This window comes from Vidua macroura, chromosome 13, assembly GCF_024509145.1.
Source record: "Vidua macroura isolate BioBank_ID:100142 chromosome 13, ASM2450914v1, whole genome shotgun sequence".
In the NCBI taxonomy this organism is placed as follows: Eukaryota; Metazoa; Chordata; class Aves; order Passeriformes; family Viduidae; genus Vidua; species Vidua macroura.
Window position 1 is genome coordinate 14,163,104 of NC_071583.1, and position 15,526 is coordinate 14,178,629.

Below are 15,526 nucleotides of genomic sequence, written 5' to 3' on the forward strand. Positions count from 1 at the left end.
TGTTCTTGTTTCAGCAAATGTAGGTAGTACTACACAGCACTCTACATATGACAGTTTTCTGTCCTATGCACCTTCACTTTACCTGAGAAACGTATCTGTGGGTGTTTACTATACCTGAAAGAAATACTTAATCTCCAAAATGTTCTAAAATAGTGAAAATTCCATATCCCACTGCAGACTGTGAAATACCGATACAGCAGAAAATGACAGACACGGGAGCAAAGAGCATCGCCCTCCAAGTGCTGAAAGATTACTCCTGAGCCTGTGACCCGCTTCACAAGGCAGCCTGCAGTAAACTCCGGAGCCTGTGGATTACTAACGGGGTAAATAAATAAAAACAAGATGCGAGGGCCAGCCCTCAGCCCTGCCCACGCGTGTCGGCGGCGGCGCGGCCCTGCCCAAGGCCCCCGGCCCGGGGCTCCGCCGAGGGCCCACGGCCCTGCAAGCGCTCAGTCCCCGGAGCTGCGAGGGGGAGCGGCGACCCGGGAAGGGGCCGCGGGCCCGAGTTGAGGCGAGGGGCCCGGGAAGGACCCGGGAAGAGGCCGCTGTCCCGAATTGAGGCGAGGGGCCCGGGAAGGAACCGCTGTCCCGAATTGAGGCGAGGGGCCCGGGAAGGACCCGGGAAGGGGCCGCTGTCCCGAATTGAGGCGAGGGGCCCGGGAAGGGCCCGGCGGGGCGGGGCGTGGGCCCTGGCCGGCGGGCGGAACTGCAGGCGCGGGCCGGGCGCTCCGGCCGGCGGCGGGGCCGGGCGCGCCGCTGCACCGGCGCGGCTGTTGCCGTTCCGCGGGCGGGGCTGCCCGGATCCAAGATGGAGGCGGCGGGCAGAGCGGGGCAGGAGATGAGCCTGGCGGCCCTGCGGCGGCACGACCCCTTCATCACCGGCATCGCCGACGTGACCGGCCAGGTCGCGCTCTACAGCTTCAGCCCCAAGGACAACGAGTGGGTGAGTCCGGCGGGGCGGGCCCGGCCGTGCCCGCGCCCCGGCAGCCGCCTGGCCCGGCGCGCCCGCACGGGGCCCGCGCGGGGGCCAAACCCAGGGGGAGTTTGGGGTTTGGGCGCGTTCCCCCCTCTTGTGCTGGGGGAGAGGAGAGAGAAGGAGACGAAGAGAGAAGGCGAGAGGGAGAGGAGAGGAAGAGGAGGAGAAGGTGGAATAAAGAGAGGAGGAAGAGGGAGAGGCGAGGCCGTGTGTGCGCTCGGGGAGGCGGCGCCGTTCCCCCTCGGACCGGGGCAGCGCTGGGGCTGGAGGGCGCTTTGGCTGCTGGTGGCCATTGACTTTTTCTCTTTTTTCATCGTACTTTGTTGTTGTCGCTCGCGCCTGTTGCACAGAGCCCTATTTCGGGAAGAGAGGGATTTAAGAGATGTGAGTGTTCATCATTGCATTAAAGCACAGTTTTGGCGTGACCGCCGGGTCCATCGCAGAGCCATAAGAATGGGAATATGGGGAGCTTCACGTGCAGCCCTGGAGCTGCAGCAGCTCTCCTCGCACACGCCCGTGCTGAGGGTTGCTCTGGAAGCTGGAGGCTGACACAGAGCCATGGCCCACAGTCCTACCGTGCTGTGCTGTTGTTGCTGTCCTTGGAGTAGAACTGGAACACAACCTCCCCGATATTTGGAGTCTGCTCAGCAGGGGATGGTTGTGGAGCATTGTGTGTGTATCACATCGGCAAATAGAGAGAGTGAGCAAAGTCTTTTGGAAGTGGGTTTAACTTCCTAATCTTTAAAAAAAAAAAAAAATTTGGAAATTTATGAAAATAGAAGAGCATAGTTTTAGACCTGTGATGTCAAACCTTATGGAAAGATAAGGATATTGTAAGTGTGTAATTAAAACACTGTACAAAACCTACCTGTGTGAACAAGCACATCCCTGAAGTGCATTTGTTGTCTTTTGTAGGAGAAAACCGACATAGAAGGGACCTTATTTGTGTATAAAAGGTAAGAGTTGGTTTGGGTTGGTTTTTTTTAGAGGAGGGGGTGGTGGTGTTTGTTTTCTTTCCTTAAGAAAACAAGCTGCAGATGGCTTCCTGCAGAGCTTTCATACTCATCATTTTTTGTTTGTCCAGATGTTAACTGCTGTGTACTCATTCAAAAAGAATAAATTCTGTGCATGGGTGAATAACTCTGTCAAAAGCCCCTAAAAGTATTGCTGAGAAAGCATAAAACTTGAATGCTACCTATGTACCCACATCAAAAACTAGTTTATTGAGCTTATTTTATTAATCCAATAGCATTTGTTAGTGCATTGAGTTTGTTTAATGCCAAGTCTCCTTTTGTCTCCTAAAATCCATGAAGCTGATTATGAAAACAATGGAGATGAGAAATTAAATAATGGGTTTTAAATTACTCGTGGAATATGTCGTATATTTTTTGTAAATGGATGAAGTTGCCCAAAAGCTGGAGATCTTGTCGTGTCTGGGTTTGGGAGTTGTTTGATTTCCTCTCAAAACCATGGAAGAAATTTCCAGTTCTGTAGCACAGGTAAAAGGGGTGAGGAGGAGAACCAGCACAGAAAATCAAATCATAAGTTCAAGTTTTAAATTACAGGCAAATTAAAAAATCTAAATAAAATAACACTTTGTTGAAGGTAAGAAATAGAAATAATGTAGACTTAAGCCATCCTGAAGCAGACTGTCTTAGTTTGGTTGTTACAATATTTTATCCTGGTACTGTGTAGGGATTTGAGTAACCAGTTCCTGTTACTTCAGCTCCCAGCTTGGAAATACTTAGTGTAAGAAAGTGAACTAAATTTACTTAAAAAAACCCCAAAACAAAAACGAAAGCAAAAGCTTTGTGTCACTAGCTGATGATTTCAAACAAGTTCTGTGAGGTGCAGTAAGAGACTCACTTGTGATGGTAATGGTTGTTTACCCTGTCCTTGGAAGCTCTTGACAGATTTTTGTTGTCAATCATTCGGTAAAGGTTGCCACAGTGTTACAGAAATCTTTATATTTACCATCTAATTGTGTCTGATTTTTAGTCTGCCTTCATTGTTGTTGATTATACACCATTTTACAGGCACAGTTGAGTGCTGACAGGACATTCATGCAGCAAGAAAAAACAGATCTAAAACTATCTTGAACTTTCAATGCTTGCTCAGTGTTTTCTTTTTCCACTTGGTGTCCAGAAAAAAATATAGATAAATAAAAATTGTTTCACTGAGCAATACAATTCTGAATAATTTACTTTCAGGATAATGGGTAAGTCCTTATTTGCAGAGACTCCCTTTAGGAAGAAATTACTGTTTATGCTTCCCCCTGTAAGTGGGAATTTATGCTATTAATTTATGCTATTTAAAAGACAGCAGCTCTTATTTTATTGTCATGTCTATTTACAGTAAGGTAATGGTGCTGTATAAGTGGTTGGGTTTTTCTCCTCTAATAAAAAAATTCTGAAATGCCTCAAAACGATCTTATATCAAGTATTGAATACATTTGCATTTTAGTGGTGGACCTGCCCTAGTTTTTTTTATTAGATTTTTCATAAGCATATCTTTGATTCAGCAGTTTAACAATGTAGAACTGTAATGTTAATCCTAATCCTGCTTTGAGGTAAGTGTAGTTTGAAATTGAAATTAGGTGGCATGCCAAGAAATGGCATAGAAAAACAACTGTGAGAGCTGCAGGACTGCTAAAGCTTCACATAATAAAGCAGTGGAAATTTGAAGATAAATTCATAACTTGGTTTCAGAAAATTACTTTTGTTGATGAAGATATTAATCCTTGGTTTTGTTTCAATTGACACAATAGGTCAGCTTCTCCTTACCATGGTTTTACAATAGTGAATCGACTGAATATGCACAACCTTGTTGAGCCAGTAAACAAAGATTTGGAGTTTCAGCTCCATGAACCTTTTCTTCTCTACAGAAATGCCAGCTGTGAGTATAACTTTCTCTAATCAAATAAACTTCAGGTTCAGTTTTATAACCTAGATCACTTCTGATTACTGTGATGTCTGTTTCAAATATAATGTAATGGGGCAGGTTCCAGTGAAATATCTGATGATGTTTTCTGTCTACAATGCTAAATTTAACTAAATAGCTTTCCTATTATATTGTCATCACTGCTGCTTTCAGTGAAAAGCAAATATACCACCAAAGTGCAATATTGCTCTGGTCTTTAATTAATGATCTGATAGGTTTAGATTAAACCTATCCCCCTCCTCCATCAGAACGTCCCCTTGATGGGAACACTGCTTTGGCTGTGCTTTGGTGTACCTAATAGACCAGTCAAATGTTCCCTTCCTTTTTTCCCCTTGGAAGGCCTCTGGGATCTGTAAAAAGCAGGATAGATTCCATCCTGGTGGCAAAGAACAGCCCAAGGCAGATGGCCTCCTCTGTTTCATAATCTTAGCAATCTTCCTTCTGTAAGTGTCACGAAGAGGAAAAAGTCAAAACTGGTCAGTAAGTTGAAAAGTGTAGGAGGTTAGGGAAGAGACTGGCAACAAGCTGGGGAAAGTACTGTACTGAGTTGAGTGTTTAAGCAGATTGCTTGGTTTGCAAAGAAGAGGAGCTGTAGATGGAGGTGGTAGGAATAGGATGGACCTTAAGGTGTCAGGAAAGAATTGCAGCTCTGAGGTTGGTGACATAAGGAAAGCAAGAAGTTGATTCATTTGTTGGGACTGCTGATGGTATAAGGAAACAGGAGCTGCTGTGGAATCACCATGGTGTGTGTGACAGTGACTAGAGGATCATTCAGGGAAGGAATCACAGAATCATTTAGGTTGGAAAACACCTGTAAGATCATCACACCAAACCATTAACCCAGCACTGCACAGTCCACCACTAACCCACGTCCCTCAGTGCCACATCTACACAGCCTTTAAACACTTCCAGGGATGGTGGCTCCACCTCTGCCCTGGGCACTGCCAGGGCTTGACAATCCTTTCCATGAAGAAACTTTTCCTAATACCCAATCTAAACCTCCAGTGGCACAACTTGAGGCCATTTACTTGTGTCCTATTACTTCTTAGTTGGGAGAAGAGACCGAGCACCACCTTGCTACAGCCTCCTTTCAGGTAGTTGTAATCAGAAAAGGTATAGGCTGTGTGTGAGTTCATTAGAAACCCCTGAAGCCAGTTGTTTTCCTTGATAAAAGCTCTCCTTTTCCTGTGGGAAACTAGTGTGTAAGATCTATGGGAGGCTCATGGGTTTAGGATAGAGATGAGACAGAATAGTACAAGGAAGGGAGGAATTCATACAAAGGTCAACAAGGAAAAAATTACAGACTGCATGTAGGAATTGCATTCTGAAGTAATCAGGAGTATTTTTTTTCTTATTTTTTCTTTGCCATTGACATTTTAAAAGACTTTGGTCAGAAACTATCCTTTCTTTCATTACCCCATCCTGTCTCCAGTGATTGCAGATGGAAGATGTCCAATGCAGTTACTATGTCATGAGTTATTTTCTCAGGTGCCACAAATAAACTGCAAATGAGTTTTCGTGCCCTCTGAGAGTGTTCACTTTGTTCAAATATAAGCTTAAAAGCATTGAAAATGGCATCTAATCTTTTTATTCCTTATTTCCATACCACTCACCACTTACATTTTGATTTAAGTTGTTTTGTTTTGGATTATTTTCCTTACATAAGGTTTTCCAAATTTTCTGTCCTCTGAAAGAGTTAGAAAACACATTATGTTAAAGCTGTTTGCCTTTATTTGCACAGTATTTGTGAATTTGCAGGCAAATTTGGATTTGCAGACAAATTTCAACACGTGTGTGTTTTGTTTGTCTGGGTAGATCAGGAGATTCTTTTCAAGTTCTCTTCATGCAGAAGGATCTCCACTTCCATGCAGTTGCCTGCTGGCATGAAAAACCTTTTCATTTTTGGAACTAATTCAAATCAGAGGTTTAAGCCAGTGGTTACTGTAATGTGTATTTCCAAGGGCTTAATGTTGCGTGTCTCTAATGGCTTAAGGTGAAGTTCTTCTGAGATCCCTTAATGAGTGAAAGAGGATGGACTGCTCGTTTGTGTAAGGAAAAGCTTCCTCTTACACAGCCCTGTGTCTTGTAAAGTGGCTTTTACTGTGTCCTTGAAGAAATCTTCTGTCACCATTAGAAACCCTGTATGAGTAAACCCTCTATGAGTGATTGAACTGCTGATTCTGTTTCCTTAGCTTACAGATGGGCAATGGCTCAGACTATCCAGTAAAAACCTAAAATCATGTTAATAGTGCTGTTTGGCAGAGACAAGCAGGTACTTTCTGCCTCTGTAGTTACATTGTTACAGGATCAGTAACAAACAGAGATTTGTGCTTCACCAGGGCATGGTAGAAACACTAGAAGATGATCAAAGCGAAGTTATGTCACCATGCATTTGGGGAAGGTTCCATGTCAACAATATTTATATTCAATGTGGTATTACTGTTTTACAAACTTCATGTTTTCACTTTGTTCTGGGATTCTGTTGTGGCTAAAAATGAGGCCAAGTCTGTTCTGTGCAGCAGATCAAACCTCTGGCATTTCTGTCTTGAGCAGCAAAGAGCAGTTCTGAGACAGCGAGTAACCTACTCTGGTCTGTGCAGAGCTGCTAATGACTTTTGTGAGGAACTTTGCAAGCAGACTGCAAACATTGTTTTTGCTTGGCTGGAGGCTGTAAGAATGATTTGCCTGTCATACTAGATCATTATATTTTGGTGGGGTTTTACTGTTCTTTTGTAGTTTGATTTCTTCAAGCACTCCTACTATACAAAGGAATTGTTGGTTTGCTGCATGTCAGAACTTACTTTCTTAAGCTGTAGACATGAGATATTTTATCCAATTGCACAGAGGCATTTTCATACTCTCAGACCAAGACTGGGTAATTGACATTTTATTCTTATGGGAAATTACTGATTTTCACAGCTCTTGGGGGGAATCCTCCCATTTTTGCAGGGTGGGGGATGAAGGAAACTTTCATGGGCATTGTGGAAGGAGAGCAGATACAGTACCTTTTTTATATCTGCCTTTTGCTGTTCTCTGAGCGCAATGGAAAACACTTGGGTCAATTTGTCATTCATTTTTCTGTGAGATTCCCCCCCCACATCCCAATCCTACCTCTTTCATATTTCATCTTTTAATGGGGAAATCTTTCCTCACTCCAGAATTTTTGTTCTCAAAATTGTTCTGGGTACATAATGTGTTTCCAGCCCTAAAAGAATGCCAAACCTGAAAAGTTGGACATAACACTGCCCCAAAACTTACACCATTTCTTTGTGGGGCATGCAAAGATGATAAGAGTGTGACTAAGAAACTGTGAGACATTATACCACTTGCAGTGGTAAATAGAAAAAAGGTATTCTTGTTTTCACTGTTATAAAGAATTAAGGAAAGCAGATATCACCAAACATGAACAGATCAAGAAATTGCCAAATTGAAAAGAGATTGTTTGACTTACTGGAACATATTTTAAATTTAGAATTACTCTTAAAAGGTAAAAATTTTGAGATCATACTTAATGTGCCCTTTATTATTTCTTAGTCTGGAATAGGTATTGCCAGGTATATTTGATCCTTGATGAACTCTCCCTCTGGACACATGCACATTCTTTACAGAACTCAGATTATTTCTTCATTAAATACTGAATCCCATTGACTTTTTTTTTTTTTTTTAATTAATGTAAGCTTGTTTTTTCTTGTCTGTGTTTTGTGGAAAGCATGTTAAACTCTCTTTTAAAAAATGCATACAATTCAGCCAGTAACAGTAATAACAGTCTAGTCTGGAGTTCAGTAATTCCTTTCAACCTGTAATGTGAGAATCTGGAGCTGTTAGTTAAGAGTTTGCTTAATAATTGAGGAAAATTAGTCAAAGTTTTAAGCACTGGTGAACTTACCTCCTAAAGTCTGCAGGAAAGATTCTTCTGAGCCTTTCTCATTTATAACTTTTCCTTTGTATCGGTGGTGTTGGTCTTGATGAAAAGGGTTTTTAATCCAAGCCAGTTCACTTGGGAGGTCAGGCAGGCTGATTTCCATGGTGTAGAAAAGACAGATATTTAGAATAAAAGTTGTGTATTAAAATAAATGGTCCTTGTTTGTTGTGGGGTTCTTGTTTGTGGTGGTGAGTTTTTTTCCTTGCTTCTTACTCCTGTCCAAGGTTAGAGTTAGTAATACAAAAATAATGGATTTTGTAGAGATTTATGCATATAAGTGGAAAACTCAGTTACAAAGTGCTGTCTTCTGGGCTTGTTGTATTATTGATGAAAACAACTTGTATCCTGAACAGCAAAAGTGAAATGAGTTGCATTAGAAGTGTTTCAAAGAGCTCCTGACTGGTTTCAAAGCTGGTAAGGAAAGTCTCTTGTTATCACACATGTTCCATTAAGTGTAACATATCTCTGTGATTGCTGAGGCTTCCTGGCTCTCCAGCAAGCACATTAACCCAATGGTTTAGTGTGAGATAAGAAAGGAGCCTTTTCTTCATATCTTCATGGCAGAAGAAGCAATGCAAGCTGGGGGGGAGGGGAGGAGATGATTGAAAACTGTAAAGGAGTTCTAAAAATACTTTGTTTGACCTGAAAGATGGCATTCTTAACTGCAAGAGGTTTTCTTCTGTGGTTCGGTTTGCAAAGAAGAAATCCCTTTCCCTCCATGTAATACTCAGGTGGCAGTTAAAGTGTTCCTGAGCTTGGGTGCTGCTTGGCACCTGCTGAATTACTCCATGCTCCTGCTTGTGGGATTGTGCTGTGTGATGTACTTGTGAAATGCCTTTAGGTATTGAAAACAATAGGAAAGGGAGGAACTTTGCCCATTCATTCTAATGGTTTGTAAGTCTATATGGCAGGCTAATATCTACATGTAGGAAATAAATATGAAGCATGTCAGTGATACAGAGCTGACTGACTGAGGAGAGGTGGCATTTCAGCTGATATTGCTACTAGAGGAAATATGAGCTTTGAGAGAGAGAGAGAGCTTTATGTCATTTTGCCTTAAACTCTATTTGAGGTGTAAAATGATGCATATATGTGCTTTTCTCTATGGAAGTGAGATCAGTCTGTTTTCCATGGTTACATTGTAGGAGGAGTTTCAAAATACGAGTCCCTTTCTTTCAAGAGTTTGAAAAATTCCACTTCGAGTTGTTCTGCTTCATTGTATGGCAACATCTAAATTGGACCTGTAAATTAAAACTTGTCTCTCCCTTCTACCAGCTCTTCAGATAGTTAAGGGAAGTTTTAAACAAATCATCTCTTTGAATGAGTTGAGGATGTATTTGTACAAATGGCTAAACTGCCTGGGGGAAGGGAGTGACAGTGTCTGGAATTGCTGAAACTGGCAGTGCTGATGAGTCCATGTGCACTTCCTCTGGCACACAGTTCCATTCTAAGTTTTCCCTTCCTGTGTGTCCCAAGCTTCTTGTTTGTGCTCTCTTATGGCCTTTTGTGAAGCTGATGCAGAAATGGGATCAAGGATCTGGTCTAGACTAAAATGTACCCAGTTGACACAAGGGAGAGGGGCCCCTTGGGGTACAATGGGTTAACAAAGTTGTGGGAATGTGAGGGTGGGGACACTGCCTCTTGCTGCTTCCTTAAAATGAGAGCTGAAGTGAAACTACAATTTGGGAATGCAGCTTCATTTTATGTTGCCAAGGATGAGGCTTCTGTCTTGCAGTGGCACTTGGCTATTCCTACTCTTAATCCAGATTATAGAAGAGTCCAAGACCTTCCTTTTGGTATTATTCAGTTGTTAGACTTGAGCAGGAAGTCTTCCATAATCCTTCTGTTCTCTCAAAAGCTCTTTGGTTTCCCATTTCAGTTTTAATCAGGTTTTAAGGATTGATCCAGACAAGTTTGGAGGGAAGTTGAGTGTTATGTGTTCAGATAACTATTTATAGGTCAGTGTTTCTAACAAAAAATTATGTATGTCAGAGAAGAACATAGATTATGAAAATGGATGACTTCTTTTAGTTTTAGGAAACCTGATTTGTCTGTGGTGTGGGTTACTCATTATTCCAGGGGTGTCAAAATGCAGTGTGAATCCTACTGAAAGAATTGCTGCTGATGATTATAAACTACTGCTATTTGATTGCTAAAGATGCTGCCCAGCATTCAGTGTAGAAAAGCTGGATGGAAAAATTCCGTGGCTTCTGTTGGGTGAAACTCTTGCAAGAACTGCAGTAGAAAGGTGCCATCAGACATAGGAATGTTCAGCTAATATTTATGCTGGGTATAGCAAAAAATATTTAAAAAGAGCTGATAAGAACCAACTCTGTCTTTGCTATAAGGATGTTCTTAATTGAAGCTGCATGCATGGAAAGAAGTACAGTATATAGGAAAATATATATTAAATAGTAATAGTAATGCTATTCACATACACACACTTCTAGGGAAGGGAGCTGAACTGGCAGTACAGGAGGGCTCTTGGAAGGAGGAAGGTAAACATTCCAGCCTGTTGGACTGTACCTACATTAATGCCCGAGTTCTTTTGTAATCTGCTTTGCAGCTTCATAATACTGTGTAAAATTGTTTTGCAGTGACTCCCTGTGATTGCTTGCCAGTAGTACAAAGTGGAAAAAAGCCTCATACTCTACACCAAACTTGAGATTTGGATCTACTTGTGGTCTTATCTAGGCCTGTTTCTGGCAGCATTGTGACTTTTATCATTTGTCCCATTTAAATACTGTGAAAAGTTCCATATCTTCATTTCTTCAGCAAGTATGCTTTTGAAGCAGCTTTCTCCTCTTGGCAGTTTGTCTGTTAATGAAGTCAGGGAAGAGGAAGAGCTTTTCTTCAGTGCTAAAATATGAGCTACTTCTTTAGTCATGTAACAAACTGGAAATTTTGTAGGTTTCTATGCAGCAGGAAATCCAGTTGTCATAAACTGCAAAGTTTAATAGAAGAACTTCATAAGCACTGGCTACATGTATGAAATGCTTTTTTTAGTGGCTTATGTCTTTTGTTCGTTGATTTTTTTGTTTATGACTTGAAAAGGTTTGTTATCTATTTCTTAAGCTGGAATCTCTAAAAAAACAAGCACCCAAATTAATACAGCTGTTATTTAATAAAAGAAAGAAAAGTCAATAATTTCAGCTTGTCATAGGATATTCTTCTGGAAATGAGATGTGTATCTGACTTCTTGAGGATTTTGGCCCAACACTGTACACCTGGAATAAGTTGAAGGGCCAGAAAAAGCTTGGTAAATAATTGCCCTCTTTGCCATGATTTGACATTATTTTGAGTGGGCTTTATTTGAGGTTTTTGAGTATTTTCTGGAGTAAAAAAAGTAAGTCAAGAAAGAAAAAGGATTTCACTGTGAAATAAAAATCCACCTCTAATGGGAAACGGTTGTGTAATTTTTTTAAACAGTCCTTTCCTTCACTTTAAGTGTATTTATTATCCGTGATTTCAGCTACATAAAATTATTGCCATGAACTGCAGTATAAAGATGAGTTTTAAAAGGCTTGAAAGCATTTTTTCAGAAATTAAAATACTTTAATGGTATTGCTTTAATGTGTAAAGCATCCAATTGCTTTTGATGTTCTAGCACTTTATGCATTGACAAACTTCATAGGTGACCTAAGATTTAAAATAACCTGCATTGTGGGCTGGATTCAATACAATTCTGAAGAGTTGTGGAGTTTTGTGGTGTTGGTGCAGCTGGGGGCAGTGGGGAGAGGAGCTGCTGTGTGGGTAAAAGACCCTTGGGAGCATTGCTGGGGAAGGAGCAGCTCATGGCACTCCTGACAAAGTTTCTCCCTCTGATGGAGGCTCAGTGGTCAAACTCCAGCTCTGCAAACTTTCAGTGGAATTTTACTTATTTTGAAAGCCAGGATGAGGCTGTCTTGCTGAGCTGAAACCCTTTTGCTTGGAGCATTTTGCTCTCATTGCTTTGTCCTTGATACCTTCAGAGAGCAGGGGTCACTATGAGTGTAGTTTTAAGCTGTTCCATGAATGTGACTGTGTGATGGGAGCTTTGGTACTGCTTCCTTCTGGAGAGGGAACCTTCCAGAGAGGCTCTGACTGAACTGTCGTGCTATAATTCAAATGTTAATGTTGGTCTTTGAATTTGACAAATTTTAAAAACAGTGGTTTTTTTTAAATGGATATTCCTTGGCCTAGCTTAAATTATAATGTCAATTCAAAAGAGGAGGTTGCAACTATAGTGAGAAGGCACCTGCTGGTTAAAGCATTTTCCTGCCACTTTTATTTACAAACAGTATAAAGATTCTATAGTTCTTCCATTTAATCTGACTGAAGTTGTATTTATGTTTGCACATGTCCTATTTCTGATTACTTTATAAATAGTAGGTGGTGACACACAGTATTTCAGTAGAAACTGATGGAAATTTGTATGTTGCAGATCTAATGAACTCTTGGGTTTTTGCTATTGATTTAATTTTTTTTTGTCTTACATTTGCTTTTCTTTCTTGTTTTCTAGTGTCAATTTACAGTATTTGGTTTTATGACAAGAATGACTGTCATCGAATAGCAAAACTCATGGCTAAGTAAGTACTGGGGCCTTATTATTCTGTAAGCCTTTTAGAGATTATTAAATGTGTCTGGTTTTTTCCTCACTCTCCTAAAAATGGAGGAATACAACATTCTTGCTCATACAAGTTTTTTTAACTAATGAAAATTACAGGTTTGTTTATTAAAAAACTGCAGCATTAAATTTTTCAGTTGAGTGATTAAAAAAAAAGACTTGAAGTATTGGCATTCTCCAAAGAAAGCAAGTATGCACACTGTGTATTACTTTATATTCTGTTTTTTATAGGGGTAGTGGTAAAATATTTTCTAATGCAGAGTGTAATGAAATAAACGATGGTTGGGGGGTTTTGCTTGTTTTGTGGTGAGCTGTTTTTTTCCTTGGAGTTTGTGGTTTGTTGGGATGTTTAAAAGCTTAGGTATTATTCCTGACTAAAGTGAAGAGATTAAAGAATAGTAGGAGAATTAGGTAGAATTTTCTAGAATTATAGTGGTTTTAGGAGAGTAAGCAAAACTGTGAAATAATAAGAGCTTGGTGTTGTTAATTTCTGGATTTTTTGCTAGTTACTCTTGCTAAAATGCCAAGTGTAGATGTACTACCCAGGGTATCTTCTCATCCCTCGTTCTCAGCTTTGCTCCTCTTTGCTATCACACTGTTTTCCTGAACCCTCTTATCTCTTGCATGCCTTCAGCAGCATGTCAGGGCTTGCCAGTCAGGCCGTCCTGAAGACTTGCACAATTTAATTACGTGGAAATATTTAATTATATGAAAACTAGTTACAATGTAGATATTTTAAGATGAAGTCTAATTTCTTAGTGTAGGGGGTTTGGTGTGGGTTACTTTGTTGTGTTTTTTTTTTAATTATTCTTTTTGCACAGAAGCAGTGAGAGACAACACAAATGACAGGCACTGGTATCAAGATATCTTTCTAAATTCTTTTTCTTTTTTCTCATCCTGATAACCCCATCTCCCACTGCCATTTTTTTCTTCCTAGTTATGTTGGACTTCTCGCTGTTATTTGGTTTGTCTGTATCTAAGGATTAACGAAAACAGTTGTGTGAAACTGACTCTTGGATGTTGTTACCAAAACAAATAACAAAATATCTACTGCCTCTCCTCTTTATAAACAGAGCATCAGAAGGACATGGCTTTTTCTTCTAATCAAAAACCATTAGGTTAATGTTTGAAGTGTGAGAGAGAGCTGAACCTGTCAAATTCTACCATATTCTTATTCTGTCACACACAGCTGCAGTGCAGATCTAACTTTCAGATAGCAAACCTTGAGTCCACTTGAACTGGTCTGCACACTGTAGCACAAATGATGGGCTGCAGATACTTCTGCAGTAAAGATACTTCTGCAATAAAGTGTGATCAGGTAACAGACCCATCTAGCCATGGCACAGCAGTCCATAAAGCACATTGACCCCTTTGGCTGGATTGCAATATTTACTTTTTCTTCCAAGAGTATTAGTTCAGTTCTCTAGTTTTTTGTCATTGGGGTGGAAATTTGGATTTGCACCCTTTTGTTAAGGTGGACTTTTTCTTAATCACTGATAGGAAAGAGTGCTGCCTTTATAATACTTCAGCACTTCAAAAACATTGCCATAAAAGGTTTCAAGGAGATTTGCATTCTCTTCCCTGCATTTAACTTGACCTTATTGTGCCAGACTGAGTTAACAAGATTGCAGACCATCCATTTGTATTTTGGTGGCTTATCTTTGAAAAGAAAAGTATATTAGGCTTTGTAATCACAGACTTCACTTCTCACATTCTCTCCCTCCCCCTGCCCTTCTGTGAGGTTGTGCCAGGTATATTTTCAATGCTGTAACTCCAGATATTCTTCAACAAACTGTCACAGCAGCTACTGTGTCCCTGAAGGAATGTGTGCCTCTTCCACTATCTCATACAATGGAAAGAAACAACAGGCCTTGCTTAAAAAAGATTTAATCCTGGATTGCACACAGAGCATGTTCAGTGTACAGATTTGCAGTAGTTGACTCCCCCCCCTCCCAAGGAAGGGTATTTAGGTATTTGATTTACAGATTTTTTTTAAGAATTCTAGAATTTTTCTGAAATGAAAACATTTCATGGGAGTCATCAAACTACTGATTTCAGAAACAATTAATTTGTGTCAAGTTAAGATGATTGATTGAGGGATGGCCTTTCTAGAAGAAGTAGGGCAGAAACTGGAGGGCTTCAGATATTTGAGAAAACTGAGATATTTGAGAAAACTGAGAAAATTCTGACCTGTAAGTTTGTAGGGGGGTTATTTTCAGTTTAGTTTATAAGCTTGTTTTACCCTGTTTCAATAGTCAGACCCAAAGTAGCTTCTGAGATACAGGAAGCAGACTGGAATTGGGAAAGAATCTCAGAGTTCTGGGGGTACAGTTTCACATTATATTCCATCACCACCATTGAAATGTAACATGCACAAGACAGAAGATGGAGTTTGAGCTATTAGACAATTACCTAGATGAGAAGAGAATTTGTTATTCTTCAAAAAGAAAGTAAATTTTAAACTTTAAAAAGTTAACAAACACTTCATAATGAACAAGAGAAAAATATTATGAACTGTTTTTCAGAAGTTTTTATGAAACATTTCTGTGAAATGCCTTCATTCCTTGAAGGTGTTTTGCTGTGAGCTCAATGAGTACTGTTTTCAGGGGAGGATGTTTTATTGAAACCTTCTGGGCCAACTAATTAAGGCAAAAGGAAAGTCTCAAGAGTGAAGCCTTTGCTTTGCCTGCCAGGCACCATGTGTGATTTCACTTTGCCCAGAATCTTCCCTTTAACTGAAGTGTTTCTTTTCTCTTATACAATTCTGCTGGCACTTAACATCTCAGCAAAACATTCAGATTCTCTTACCTTGCTCTTTCTCATCATTAGTTTTGGAGTTGAGTTTAGAGAGGTCCTAAGCCAGGACTGGGTGACCACGTGAGGTGCTAGAACAAAATGTTCTCTCAGGGTGTCACCATAGAAACACTTGTGGAGTATTGAGCTGCTTCAACCAAACGAGGACATGCTGCAGTTCTCAGAAATTATCAGGGTTACATTGGCCTTCCTGTTTGAGTTACCTTGCCAGGTGACTGCTGCTTATAGGGAAAGCTGGAAGTAATCAGAAGCTGGTTAAATAACCAGC

The 15,526-nt window shown here is 40.5% G+C and overlaps 1 protein-coding gene across 2 annotated transcripts in view; it reads left to right on the plus strand.

Annotated features, from left to right (window-relative positions):
- Nucleotides 1-803: 803 nt before the first annotated feature.
- DCP1A (decapping mRNA 1A) overlaps nt 804-15,526 on the plus strand; it is a 32,141-nt gene continuing 17,418 nt past the window's right edge. For both annotated transcript variants that reach the window (XM_053989315.1, XM_053989316.1), the window contains exons 1-4: nt 804-943; nt 1,892-1,932; nt 3,744-3,871; nt 12,340-12,406. In XM_053989315.1, the coding sequence (XP_053845290.1) occupies nt 809-943; nt 1,892-1,932; nt 3,744-3,871; nt 12,340-12,406 (371 nt within the window). In that variant the 5' untranslated portion in view covers nt 804-808. The remainder of the gene's footprint in view (nt 944-1,891; nt 1,933-3,743; nt 3,872-12,339; nt 12,407-15,526) is intronic.